The 14,507-nt window shown below is 35.1% G+C and overlaps 1 protein-coding gene across 6 annotated transcripts in view; it reads left to right on the forward strand.

Moving 5' to 3' along the window:
- The window catches only part of PDS5B (PDS5 cohesin associated factor B), a 100,298-nt gene that overhangs the window by 75,474 nt on the left and 10,317 nt on the right, over positions 1 to 14,507 (forward strand). For 4 of the 6 annotated variants that reach the window (XM_017818609.1, XM_017818611.1, XM_017818613.1 and 1 more), the window contains 8 exons: positions 1,567 to 1,690; positions 2,961 to 3,165; positions 6,826 to 6,940; positions 7,300 to 7,432; positions 8,258 to 8,377; positions 8,719 to 8,781; positions 11,472 to 11,617; positions 13,632 to 13,737. In XM_017818609.1, the coding sequence (XP_017674098.1) occupies positions 1,567 to 1,690; positions 2,961 to 3,165; positions 6,826 to 6,940; positions 7,300 to 7,432; positions 8,258 to 8,377; positions 8,719 to 8,781; positions 11,472 to 11,617; positions 13,632 to 13,737 (1,012 nt within the window). The remainder of the gene's footprint in view (positions 1 to 1,566; positions 1,691 to 2,960; positions 3,166 to 6,825; positions 6,941 to 7,299; positions 7,433 to 8,257; positions 8,378 to 8,718; positions 8,782 to 11,471; positions 11,618 to 13,631; positions 13,738 to 14,507) is intronic. The other 2 variants (XM_017818610.1, XM_017818612.1) reach the window with 1 other exon arrangement.

Consider the following 14,507-nt stretch of genomic DNA (forward strand, 5'->3'; position numbering starts at 1 on the left):
CTTTGAGAATGCAGTAAGAATATCTTCTTTCTGGCAATGCTTACTGTGTCCCTGCTGTGCAAACATGACACTGGTCCTTCTGATTTAGAGTGGGCTTTGGAAAAAGAGTAAAATTGTCTGTTCAGTACAGAACATAATCTTTTAAATTGTACTTGATATGAGATCATTCTGTATGAGTCAGTTTTTGTGATCATGGCTTGCATTTGTCTTTGAAACAATGTATAATTTGCTAAAGATAATTAAATGAAAGTGGGAGGGCTCAGGAGACGTTTGGTGTTTTTTAGGCCCTTAGTCATGGTGTAATCATCTTGGTGTTATTGTCCTCATCAGCCCTAAAAATGACTCTGCCCCTAGGCCTCTTTAAATCTACGCGACTGTACCTTTCATTGACAGAGTAAAAGAATGGGTTTTTTTAAATTTCGAAGCATGGTTTAGCGTAGAGTGTCAGGTAAAGGCAAGGTCCTATTTGGAAAATAAATAAATCCCTTCTCTTGTTCATCCTTCACGCCTTGAAGTAATAGGATTGATGATTTTGTTGAATTGCTTTTAAATCAACAGCTGATTTCTTTGAGATGTTAACATATGTAGGTTAAATTCACCAGTCTTGTATTTCTTTAATATTGAATTTTACCAATAAATAATATATCAACTGTCCTTTCCAGGTATTTCTTTTTATTTTATAAGTCAACAGTTTTATAAAATTCAAAATTATACTAAATTTCTCTTTGTGGTTAGGTTGAATTGGCTAGGTTGAACTTGCATGTCTTTGTAGAAGGATTTTAATTTAGTCTATACTAAGCATGAAACAATAGTATTTAAGGATGGGAGAACACTGGCAATTGCTGATATTAGATATGAAGCTAAATTAAGATTTTCTAGAAATGCTATCTGCAGTTTCCTTAAACTAAGCCATACCAAGAGAAAATTTGTTAAAAAAATATTGGAGTTTGGAACTTCATAGTTCTGTGCTGTAGAAAAATTGCTACACATCTGATATACATTTTCAGTGGCTGTATTCAAAAGACACTTTGCTTGTCTTAAAAAAAAAATCACTTAGTATCTACCGTAATGTCTAATTAATCTTAATTTCTGTTGACCCGCAGCATGGATTTTGAGCTAGAAAAAGTTTGGCAACTTTGGGGACTAGAAATGGGCTACTTCTTTGGCAGGAGCCCTCTGCTGAAATACAAGCAGCAAGCTGAACAGAAGTGTTTTACTGCTAGATGTGGTCTCTGAGGGGCAATATGGACTCTGTTGGTTCAATGCACCACTAGAACTGTTTCATACCTATGTGGAACTTTTAGGAAGTTTCAGGGAAGATTTTTATTGCCAAGTTAGGGCAAGGTAATAGATGCATGGTAATAAGCTGTAAAATGTGGTGCCACAAAAAATACTTTTGGGTTGAAATTATTTTTGCTGGTATGGGGGCAGCTAAGTCCATGGAAACGTTTTTCTTTTTAAGTACTTGTTTTTCAGCAATGCACACTTACTGAAACTTAATTAAGTCAAATAATTGCATAATTTTTTTACGAATTAACCCTCATTATCCATGTGCTTGTTTTTCAGTAAACCTGATATGTCTCGCTTGAGGCTGGCTGCAGGAAATGCTATTGTGAAGTTGGCACAAGAACCTTGTTACCATGAAATCATCACCTTAGAACAATACCAGCTGTGTGCACTAGCCATAAACGTAAGGAAATTTGATGGGAGTTGTGGGTTGTCAGCAAATGTATGAGTATATAGTTGTTTGTTCTGTATGTTGTGTATATTTCTGTGAATCTAGTTTTATGCAAAACTTTCATCTTTGGCATGAAATTATTTTTCTACTACATAATCCTGAAAACTCATTTTGGATGAGAATTAGGTCTATAGTACTGGGTTGCCCAGTGGGGGAATACTAACTTACGGTAGTCAAATGTTAGAATATTGATAAACCAAGGAATTCAGTATGTATTTAAAGTAATACCCCAGCTGCATTATGACATTATTAAAGTTGAAATGAGATTATGTAAATTATGTTGAATTGTGGTGACAACAGTGACCTTGGTTTCTCTTTCTGTCAGTACTTGGGTAGAATATATGTGAATGCAGAGATTTTTTAAAGATAGTTGGCATCTGTGCTGGTTTAGGAGTTAACCAGCAGGGGTACTGAACCCAACTCAAAGGAGAGATTATAAAGTCAGAATAACAATTTATTAAAATAATACAGTAAGTACAATCATACAAACAAACAATTGGTCCTAACCCACAAAACCCACATGTACAACCCGGTACCCTGGGGCATGAACAAAGTGGTGTTCCTTGGGCCCTGCCTGAGTCCAAAGTAAAGGGAGAGGGGAAAAACCTGCTGGTGGGAGAGCTGTTGCAGTCTGGTCAGAAGCGGTGATTGCAGTCCAGCTGAGGTTGAGAGCAACGAGCTGCAGTCTTCCTTCTGGATCCCACGAGTGGTTGAAAAGTTCTGAAACTCCAGGTTTATATATTCTCTAGTTCAGGCAGGAATGGTCAGTACTTCCCTTAGGGAGTTCCATAAAAGGTAAGAGCATCCTCCTATCTCACAGGCCTCTTAACACCTAGTTTATAGCCTGAGGAGTCAGGCTCTATGGGCAGAGGGTGCGAATAGTCTATTGACAACAGTTTCTGGGAAATGGCATGGAAGGCTATAGAATACACAGTTTTGGGTTACACCCATACCATGATGAACTGCTCTCAGCTGTGCTAACTAGGACAGCATCCTTTAAATATTAGAAGAAAAATTGAGAGATTCTTCAGTAGATGCTGGAGTTGTCATTCTTAACTTCTGACTGTGAAGTTAGTAACAGAAAGAAATTTTGTTTTGTTTTTTTTTTTTCATATTTACCTGGGCTTCCGTGTTTTATTTCACAGTCTGTATTGCTTTTAGAACAGTTTACTGTTATCTTTTCTAGTTTTGACTGTTTTATTGTTTTGGGTTTTTTTAATAGGATGAATGTTACCAAGTGAGACAAATATTTGCTCAGAAACTTCACAAAGGCCTTTCTAGACTACGGCTGCCACTAGAATATATGGCCATTTGTGCACTGTGTGCAAAAGATCCTGTGAAAGAGAGAAGAGCTCACGCCAGGCAGTGCCTTGTGAAGAACATAAATGTCAGAAGAGAATATCTGAAACAACATGCAGCAGTTAGTGGTAAGAGAGTAGAAGTTGCTTTTTGGTACAAGTGCTGTAGTTCAAATGTAAATGTGAGTAGACTGAAAACAGTGGTTGGTTGTCTGTTGGTTGTCTGTTTTTATACATAGAACAACTGTAAATTTCACTTAGTGATATCTAATGAAAACTGAAATTTTTCAGTTTTTCTGATTTTCTTTTGATGTTTTTTAACAGGCATTTCTGAAGTCTTTCAGTTTTGTTAAAAACTGTGCAAATGCTTATGCCTAAATATATTGAAAGTGAAGTAGTTTTTCAGGGCAGTTATGTGTACTGTTTGAACTTAATGGTTAATAATATTCTAAATGAAATGACAATGATTAATTTTACTTCAGTAATTAATAATACATAACCTTAATGAAATAAATGTTATATTAAATAGATTCTTTGCGCTGCTATATTGAGTAGCTTGTTATCTTATGCTGGCAAAGGTCTATATTTGTAGACTCTTCAGGATGAGTTTATGTACTTCTTTCTTCTCAGTGCCAGCAATCTGATCATGGGAATGCTTTGGGAGTTATTATGGACTCATGTTAGCTATTTTTAATTTTATTAAATCAGTCCTTTTGACTTAAAGTTACATACATACAGTGTGACAACACTGGTATATGGTCATAGGAAAAAGTAGACCTTTATGAAGAGCTATGGGTGTTTTGAATAAGAGCTTTTGAAAGTTCATTTCTTTGAAATATTACTGATGGTTTGGCTTTTGTGAAATAAAGGGGATTTTTTTCATCTTCTTTAGCATAAACCAGACCTGTTTTGTGAATCTGATCTCACAGATGCCATCAGATAACTGATTTCCTTTTGTGATTATGAATCACTTTATATTAACCATGTCAGTCTGTCTTTCTTAGTCCTCTTAGACTTTGATCAGAGAATTAGTCTGCAGAGAAATCCTTTTGTGTGTCATTAATTAGACTTAAAGAAGAAAGAGTGGTACTTTTCTCCCACCTCAATAACATGGAAAAAGAAAAATAAAATGAGCAAACACCTTTAAGTCACCTTAAGACTCTTCCTCTTGAAAGTTGAAAACTCTTTTTAGTAGTAGGAGAAAAATAGAAGAATTCTCATATGTTTAAAATAGGTGCTGTGAAATTGCTATCAAAAATCTGTAGAAGAAATTTAGAGGAGCCTAGGTGTGTGTGATTCTTTATCCAGTAGAACCTCAAAGTGTGCCTGATGCTTTTTTTTCTTGCTGAAATATTTGAGTGATGCCATTGATTTGATATGTGCTATAATCCATGAGAAGTCTGGATTAAATATAGATTGCAGGATTTTTTGAGGATTGCAGTGTTAACTTCGTGCCATTCAGATTTACCAGTCTGAGCTTTCAACAAATACAGTGTCTCAAACTGTATCCTAAAATATCCATATTGCAGAAGTATAGCTGAAGCTCAGTTCTGATAATAAAGTGCTATTTAAATGTAAATGTGTTTCTCTCTGGCACTGTCCTTACGAAGCATGAAGTAATGCGGGGTAGTAATGACTGTAGTACCTCCTTTGGAAATCTGCATCTTTGATTAATATAACTCCTTTTCTGAATCTATAAATGTTTGATTTTGTGATGCATTTTGTCTTGAAACCTTGGTACAGGTGAGGAGGATATCTGTTGGATATTTTTGGGGGATTTCAACATTTGTTGAAAAGATGGTATATTTCTGGAAAACTTCCTAAGGACTGGTACCAGACAGTAAAATGCCTCTTTTCTTCCACACTGGCCTTTTAAAGGCTGACAGGAATTATTCTCAGCTCTCTTAAATTCTCTAGATGCTATTCAGAGTAGAAGCCACTCAAGAACAGACTTATTTTGATTGCGTATCTGTTACTAGTTTCATCTGGGTAGAGATGTGTCTTGCATAGGAATTATTGTTTTCTCAAGATGGACTTTTACTTGCAATACGGTAAGCAGAAGACTGACAAGGGTGAAGATTAATTTTTTTTAACAAGTTTCTTTCCTAAAAGCTCATAAAGAACTTCATGAAGGGTTTTGGCACACTGTAATTTTATGTACTGGTAGAAAAGCCACCCTACCTTTCAGGTTGTGTCTTTCTTCGTTAGAGATGAGGAAAGAATGTGTAATTATGATTTTTTGTCATGACAGGGGTTAAATACAATATGTACCAATATTTGTTCTATTCCTGTTTTCTCTGGAACTGATGCAGTTTGTTTTCCAGACCTAGTTGGAATTATCGTTATATTAGAAATTGTCCGAAGCAGGAAGTTGCTGAAAAACTGAATTCATGAGCCCTTGATGAACATTCTATTGAAGTTACTAATTCACACAAATAATAGTGGGTTGGTTTGCCTGGGGCGTGTCTAAGGCAAGCCAATTTTGCTAGTGTTCTGAAGTCATAATTATGTTCTTTTTCTTCCATTTCCCATCTTTATTTTTTAATTTAGTAATGCAAACAGCTGCTGGCTAAAATGCAGGACAGTGCTTGAAGAAGTGAAGGATATTTTTGAAGTTAATAGTGCAGTGTCAATTGAAACAAATTAAAAACTGCTTTGCAGAGTACACTGCATTTCAGTTACATAAAAATAGGTTGAAATAGACATTAGGTGGTATTTTTTATATATATATATATATTATGTAGACTGTGCATTACCTCTATTTATGCAGACCTCCAAGAAGGTGATAGATTAAACCTCACTTATGCATGGCAATTATTTTGTTTTGTAAAATCTACAATAATGATGTATTTTATTTGATGTGCACAATAACTGTCAAACACATCTCATGTGAATACATATTTTGGAGATAAATATGTCAGTGTTCTAATGTATTTTAAAATTGTTTTCAAAAATTATTATTATATCTAATGATTTACAGATGTTTGGACTTATTCATAACTGAATCGGGGATAGTTAAAAGCTTACTGAAAGAAGATTTTCCAGACTTGGTCATGTCTTTCATGACTGCTTACTAGCTCAAAAACGTGTTGTTTTTTTGTTTTTTTTTTTTCAAAAGCAGAGCTAGGAATTTCCCTCTTTTCTTCACACATACATTGAAGTGTTTATCCATAGTTAATACTAAACTTTGCATTTGCCACAAGCACTTAAGATTAGATGCTTGTACCATAGCCAGGTACATAGAATACTAGCATGCCTTCCTTTGCCTGTTGTCTTGCCTGTTGCACAGGGTACAGGTTTAATAATTAAGGTGTACTGTGCATCCACTGGTTCCTCTTAGGCATTAGGCTAAAGAAAGCATTGTGGATGTTTGCTGCAATATGTTGTTTTGTGTTTTTTTTTTTTTTTACTTTTGGTATACAACTTGTCCTTCTGTTGTCCTTACCCCATAGGAGAGGATTTTTTTTATTCTGATTTTCTTCATCAAACTTTGAGGTGCTGGACTTCATGTTGCATGGTATTGGTCAGGGAATTTGTTACCTTATAGAATATATATTTTGTGATCATAACTCTGAGAGGGCCATTGGCAACAACCCTTAGTTTTTGAATCCCTGGGGAAAACAGGCCTTCTGTCTGTCATGATGTAGGAAAGACTTTCTTCTGCAGTCATTGCTTAGGATTACTTAGAAGTCTCAGAGGATGCTAGAAAAATTTTGCCCTTCCCTCTTTAGTAGAAAAGCATATTTCTTAGTTTGTAGTTTTTTGATGCATCTTTCTTCTGCTTTTCAGAGAAACTGTTGTCACTTCTACCAGAATATGTTGTTCCTTATACTATCCATCTCCTAGCTCATGACCCAGATTATGTCAAAGTCCAGGACATTGAACAACTCAAGGACATTAAAGAGTAAGACTACTTTTAATAGTGTTCTTTCTAACTTTATTCTAAGTGAAATTTTAATTCATGGTGGTACTCTGTTACAATGTCAAGTGCACATAATGATGGCAGTTATTTCAGTAAAATATTGTGAGAAATAGTATAGATGCTTTTTTAGTGCTCTCTGATATTTTACAGATGAACTCTTTATCTTCTGCTCATCCTACCTTAATTTCATTTTTTCTAAAGAATTGTTTTCCCAGGGTTAGACTGGTTCGAATTCATAATACTAGTAAAACCTAAACAAAATCACTTTCTCAAATGTGTTTTTTTTAAAGAATTTCTTTTGTATTTTCATTTGTGTGGAATATACTGCATTTCTCCTTTAGGTGCCTATGGTTCATACTGGAAATATTGATGGCTAAAAATGAAAACAACAGTCATGCATTTATCAGAAAAATGGTAGAAAATATCAAACAGACTAAGGATGCCCAAGGACCAGATGATCAAAAAATGAATGAAGTAGGTGATACTTTTTGATTGGAAATTGCATTTAATTCTGGCCTGCTTATGGAAGGGAGTTGCTTTCTGTTTATATACCAACTTCAAAATATCTTTCAATGGAGTTGTATGTATGAGACGATACTTTATATATTGTAATGATAATATGTGTTGTAGTTTAGATGACAGTTATTTTCCTGTGCTTCTTGCACGTCTGCAAGGGACTTGTAATGGTTTTCAGTCCTCCTTTCTGTATCAGTAAGATTACTAAACACTAATGTTAAATAGATGTAAACTATAACTTCTACTGTTTAAATCATCTACTAAAGTGCTTTGTAATATTTAATTTTTAAAATGCAGGAGTAAGCTTAGTATAGGAAGAAAAATAGTTACATTAGAAGTCTCTGGTTTGTATTGTGTAGTGAATGTATCAAACCCTGATCTTGCTTTTGTGTTTTTAGCGTCACACAATGTACAGATTTATCACTTTTCTGCTTTGCCCACAGAGATGAGTTTTGGGTAGTGGGTGGGTGGGGTGTGTGAGTTCATTTGTTTGTTTTAACTTTGTCTTAGAAACTAAGGCGAGGGCTATTCTTAAGTGCAGAAAGATCATGAAAACTATCTGTCCTCAACTGTTAGACTTAACAATGCTTTTTGCCTTTGGTGTCTGTATTTCAGTACTCTGCAATACACTGTTTAAGATGCAGGCTGGTGTTAAATTATTAAGATGATTGCTTTTAAACTGTGAGTTCTTGTAGTTCTGTGCTCAAAAGATACACTATCTCTTGTCAAGATTTCAATGAAGTTTTAAAGTGTTGTTTGGTCTTGTAATTTTATTATTTACAGAAACTATATACAGTCTGTGATGTAGCAATGAATATCATTATGTCAAAGAGTACAACATACAGTTTGGAATCCCCTAAAGACCCTGTACTTCCAGCCAGATATTTTACTCAACCTGACAAGGTATACTGTGGCATTTAATTTTTCTTGAGATAAGTCTGTTTAAATATTTGTAAGTTGTAATTTAATGTTGTTTTTCTTAAATATTTCTTGTAACTTCAGACTTCTCCCTATTATTTTGTAGTTGAAAATGTACATATGTATATGTTTTCATAAATATTTGTATATGTGTGCACACACAGAGTTCTCACCCTTCCCCCAACCCCGATGTTAGTGTTCTGGTTTAAAAACTCAAAAGCATAAGTGATGTAAAGAAAATCTTTCAGTGCAATCTCCACAATGTGTGTATATATATATATAATTCACTGATTATTGCTGTAATTCCCCCCCTCCTTTCTTTACAGAATTTCAGTAACACCAAAAATTATCTTCCTCCGGAAATGAAGTCTTTTTTTACTCCTGGAAAGGTAGGTATGGTGTGGGGGCTTGTAAGGAGCTTGTTTTAGGTGCTGTATTTGAAGTTCTGGTTTGTCTTTTTTTTTTTTTTTTGTGGTGATCTTACTTGTTTGCCTGTTTGTTCCTGTTTGTTTTCTTTGGGGTTTTTTTTTGTGTGTGTTTGTGTTTTTTTTTTTTTAAGAGGACTAGCATGTAGTTTATGAAACAATTTGTTTAAGAGAACAGATTGTTTCCAGGTTTAGAAAAGAGGTGGGTAGAAGGGAAAACTGGTAATGTCTGTGCTGGGTTGTGGCAATAGTAGCCAAAGCCTGTTGTTGTTAAAAGGAGAGAGTTCAAAAAAAACCCCTCAAACAACCCGTAATATTCGACAAGTTTACAAAATGGTTAACCTTCTTTTCTGCAGAAGACTACAATGTTGCCTATGAAGTTACAGCTATGGAAAACTCTAACAGAAATTATTTTTAAAATTATGTAAATGATCTTTGGCAAAGCTGAATACCTTTTTAACGTATCTTACAAGATAACCGGCTGTTCTACAGTTATGTTAATTTGTCTTTCAAAAGATGCGTTGCATTGAATGGCAGTGTTCTTTCTTCACTAAAACTAAACCCAGGTATTCTTTAGAATAAAATCTAGTAAAAGAAAAGACAAATTGTGTTTTTCATCTGGATTAATATGTTCTGCTCTAGAGGACAAAGAAAATTAATTTGCTACCTTGCAAACAAAAGAAATTTCAGCATCATCATTACCGTTAACTTTGCTAATGAAGCATTAGCTGTGAGCTAGTAACTTACTAATAAAGGAGGAATGCAAGTTAGGAAAAAAGACAGATGAGCGTCTCTTTGAGAAGTTGAAAGTCAACATTTATGGATTGGAATAGATCATCACTGTATTGTGCATTTGAGTGCTTGAACGCCATGGATTAGAGATTGGCTTCTTACTTGTGAAGACACAAAAGTTTTTAAAAGGAAGTAGTTTGTCTTCCAATTTTTGATCAGTAGTCAATATTAAGTTTTCTAATCCAGTTTTTAACATGAAACATTCTTAGTAGTTTGTCCCATACTTAATATATTAAGTGTACTGTGACAATATTAAATAAGAAACATGGTGTATGCTACCACGAGAAATCACAGAATGTTTGAAGTTGGAAGGAACCTCTGGAGGTCATTTAGTCCAAACCCCTTGTTCTCTGAGACGTGATGTGGCCCCTTCTTCATCTTAATGGTCTTTTTCTGAACTCTCTTCAGCAGCTCCATGTCTTTCATATGTCCTAACTAAAACTCTTTTGAATCCTAAGTTTACTTTTATATTATTTTCAATTTCTAGTGCCAGGTACTCTAGCTCTTTTTGTGTTATTTTGAAATTTTGTAACAAGTAGTAGAGCTTATTTGACTACCAGAATTTTCAATTGCTTCACTGTCATGAGAGGAGCGAGAAATGAAAGTTGGTTTAGGGAGTCCTAGTTTTGGGAATGGAATACTAGCTTGAGAGGATGTGAGTGAGGTGGATTTAAGCAGGGAACACTGAGGGCAGTAAGGCTTTGAGTGTATCTTCTGTTGTAAGGGAGGAGCTGTTAGTGCAGGCCCTGTTATCCCTTCTTAGTAGAAAGTCTGGTTCAGTGTGAGTTTGAAAATCTCTGCTTTTGAGCTCTTTCAGGAAATGCTTATTGATTAATGTTTAGTTCTGAGCTAGTAGATGTAAATTGTTAAACTGGATTTTGTTCTCCAAGGTTTATTTTTAGAAAGCGTACGCTCTTTTTCTAGTACTCAGTGCAGAGTGAATCTTTGTAAGTGTAAAGTTCCCTCTGGCTATGAAGGTATAACCCGCACTGCTATGGTGCATAGCTCTGAAAAAGGAACACTCAAAGCTGATATGATATGCATGTTGAACTTTTTTTAGCTGTCGCTAACTGTAGACATAGCTAGAATCTAATATTGAAAGAGAAGATGCATCATTAGAAATGTAGGGAATGGTCTTTAATTCAACATTTTTGTACATGGGTGGTTGGCATAAATGTGCATTCTCTCTAGGAGTAATTGAACTTTTTCAGCTCTCTCAAAAGTTAATATGAGGTGGAGGCATTCAGCATGTCTGAAAGATAATCCAGATAAATTAATAACCTGAAGCTCACTGATGGCTGGAATTTTGGTACTTATTAAAAGACTAACATTTTTATATCTGTGCAAGAAGTAGCAGAGTCTTCTCTACAGTATTGGACTTCGGAGATTCTCATTCATTCGCAGTTGAAACTAATGTGGTTGCGATTACACCTAAGCCAGTTCAGTGTCTCCTTTGCTGAAAGGGCCATCCTACTGCTATTTCTGTTTTACTAGTACAGGTGCTTATCTGATCCAGATGGTGAGCTGGTTCAGGCAAATAAATCAGCAGAAAGCAAACTGCACACAAAGTGCTGAAGTGGCTTACTGTAAGGTCAGGTGAGCACCCATACTACCAATGAGAAGAGGACAGAATCTAAGGGTACAGAGAAGAATACCAGTTTTGGTGGCAGCTAGCAATTTCATTACAGCTTCCTCAGCTTTCTTTTGGTGTCTGTTGTAGCTTTCCTATGGAAATGTTTATCACTTTGTGTTAAAATTAAGATAATGATTGCAGAAAGTGAAATCTGTATTTTAAACATAGTATGTGTTAACGGTATCTGAACGTGCAGCTTAAAGTAAAGGAAATATATTTTTGGTTTCAGCCCAAAGCAGCCAATGTTCTTGGAGCAGTTAATAAGCCTCTTTCGTCAGCAGGCAAGCAGTCTCAATCCAAATCTTCTCGAATGGAAACTGTAAGCAATGCCAGCAGCAGTTCAAATCCAAGCTCTCCAGGAAGGATCAAAGGGAGGTTGGTAGACAACAAAGGAACTTTGATATTTCAAATATTTGTAATGGAAACTTTGAATATTTCTATAATACTTTTTAAGTGAAAGACAGAATTCTTTTGTCTTACATTGAAGTAAAGTTATAGTACTACATTGGTATAACTGAAACCGTGAATTGGGCTTTCTGTCCTCAGAAATAAATTTGCTTTTTAAAAAAAACAAAACAAAAAGAAAAACAAAAAAAGCCCCTCAGAATCAAATTACATCCAGAGTTGGCTGAAGGAGGAAAGGAGAGCCTTATATGTTTCTTTTTTTGAGAACAGGGTTGGGGGGTTTTGGGGTGTTTTTTAGATAGATAGATAGATATCGTCCCACACACATATATATGCACATGTGTATATGTGTGTGTGTACACACACAGCTGCAGTCCCCAGGAACCTCGCTGTGCAGTTAACAACACATCATAGATGGTGAGGACTGGTAGGCCGTTGTGGTGATCTCACATGACTTCATCCTCTAGTCCCTGCAGTTTGCTGGACTCTGCAGATAAACATTGTTGGATTTTAGATTAGTTTTGTGGTGAAGAGGTGAATGTACTATAATACTGCATAAGTCTTCTTCTACTTATCTGTCTTTAAAAGTTATAGTTTATTTTGTGTCAGCTTTGTAAGTTATTCATCAGTTACTATGTCTTATGTTCATTTTTTTTAACTGAAAGTCACATTGTCATTAATTTTTTTTCAAAGACATTGAGAGATTGCATAGACCCACTATTCATATTTTTTCACATTCTTTCAGGGCTGTGAGGAAATGCTGTGTTTGAATATAAGGCTTCTCATTTAGTACTTCTGTGACTATTTCATATATGATATTAATTCTACATGTAGTACAGTGTTTCACAAGAAATATTTCTCTGCTAGAAAGTCTGCAGAAAGGCTTATTTCTTATGAGTCATGCAGGTTGACATGCTGAAATACATTATTGGCTAGAGACAGGTGGACTCCAGATTCTCCTCTATATCCATCAAAATGAATCTGAGATCAAATTTTAAAAAGTGCTGCACTCACAGCCTAACATGTCATCTTCATGATCTCTCCAGTTCACCTGAGTTAAACTGGTGTTTTGAGTGGAGATGTCGAAGACAAAGAGAAGTTACGGCAATGATTCCATATGTGTGGTATTCCCAGTTCAGTCTGTCGGAATATATACAGGCAAATTTTCATCTGTTGAGATGATGTATAACACCTATGCTTCTGATTATGTCACAGTTACTACAGATTTTACATTTGTAGGAGTGAGAACGTCTTTCACTCACTATGCAGTGCCCAGGCCAAGGAATTAAGGGTTTGTGCATTTGAATACCACTTTTCACTTAAACTCATAGCATATATCTTTTCATTAATAAATGTGCATTGGTATTTAAAAATGTTGCTTCTGCCTACCCCAGGACGGATGAAATGAAAGGACTCATGTATTGGCTTTTGTGCATTACCTTTTATCTGTAGGTCTCAGTGTTTTACATATGCAGGAGGCATTATTGTCCACATTTATATTTGTAGAAACTGAAATAAAAATGAAATTGCTACTGTAAAAAAACAACAAAAAGCAGAGGGATGAACTGGTCTCTGAAATTTAAATCTGCTGTTTTATTGCCTATATAGGAAAGTGTGTATTCTTTGGCTGGTCTGTCTGTGGGGATCTTTGATTGGTATAGGAAAGTGTATGCAAATGTATGCAAACGTGCAGATCACTTGCAACTCAGTAAGACTCTTCTGTTTTAAAAAACTGCTTATCTTTCCTAGTGGGAAAAAAAAAAAATCAGTGTGGTTTATGATTAAAACCTTTGTCCAGAGACCTAGATATTCTGGCTTGTGATTCATGGTGGCTATAGTACCTACAGTGAAATGTTTCTTTCTGCTGAATTATTCATTTTAGTAATAGATTTCTTAAGAAGATTGTTGTTCTTAGTTGGGTTTTTTTTTAATGATTGCCCAGTGTATTATAATAATGAGGAGAATACATGTTTATTCATTCTAGGCTTGACAGCACTGAAATGGACCACAGTGAAAATGAAGAATTCACACTGGCTTCACCATTACCAGGAAAGAAAACTGACAAGAGGGACGACTCTGATCTTGTAAGGGTGAGCTGTTTGGTTGTATTGCAGATGTTTCATTTTAAATCACCAGGACAATAAAATAAAAATTCCTGTGATGATATTTTATAGCATTCAAGAAAATATGCTGAAACGTGAAACTGAGTTGATATTGTAAGCTACTGGAAAATGTGGTTAGAGTTGGATATGAAAATACAATGAAAAAAAGGTTCAGTTTCTCTGTTTTTCATAGAATTATATAGGTTGGAAAAGACCTTTAAAGGTCATCAAGTCCAGCCATTAAACCAGCACTGAGAAGTCTACCACTAAATCATGTCCTTAAGTGTACTTAGGCCTTAGAGAGTGATAGCTTTGTCCTTATTGAGGGATTTACATATGTATGTAGATCAGTAATGCTGAAGGTTCCTAATAAGGATATAAAACATTTTTTGGACTCTCACTCAGATGTAGCGCTTTAATACATTAAAGAAATTTTAAGCAGGCTAAGTATTATCTTAAGCAGTATTTACACCTCCATCAGAATACAGAAAAATAAACCACCAGAGAAAATTGTAATTGTATTGTAATTTTAAAATCAGGTAAAATAATAAGAATTTCAAATACCACTAGTAAATTTCAGTTCTTTGTGCCTTAATAGCAGTTGACAATCTATATCTTGTAGTCTATCCCAAATATTTTGTAGTGTTTGGGATATGCATGAAAAAGTAATAAGATCAGATTTGTTAAAATATGATTTTCTTGGCCACATTAAAGATGTCCTGTGTCCGATGTCACTGCTGCTTTATTAATTTTTTTTA

The sequence above is a fragment of the Lepidothrix coronata genome, unplaced genomic scaffold (assembly GCF_001604755.1).
Source record: "Lepidothrix coronata isolate B3197 unplaced genomic scaffold, Lepidothrix_coronata-1.0 Scaffold69, whole genome shotgun sequence".
Taxonomy (NCBI): domain Eukaryota; kingdom Metazoa; phylum Chordata; class Aves; order Passeriformes; family Pipridae; genus Lepidothrix; species Lepidothrix coronata.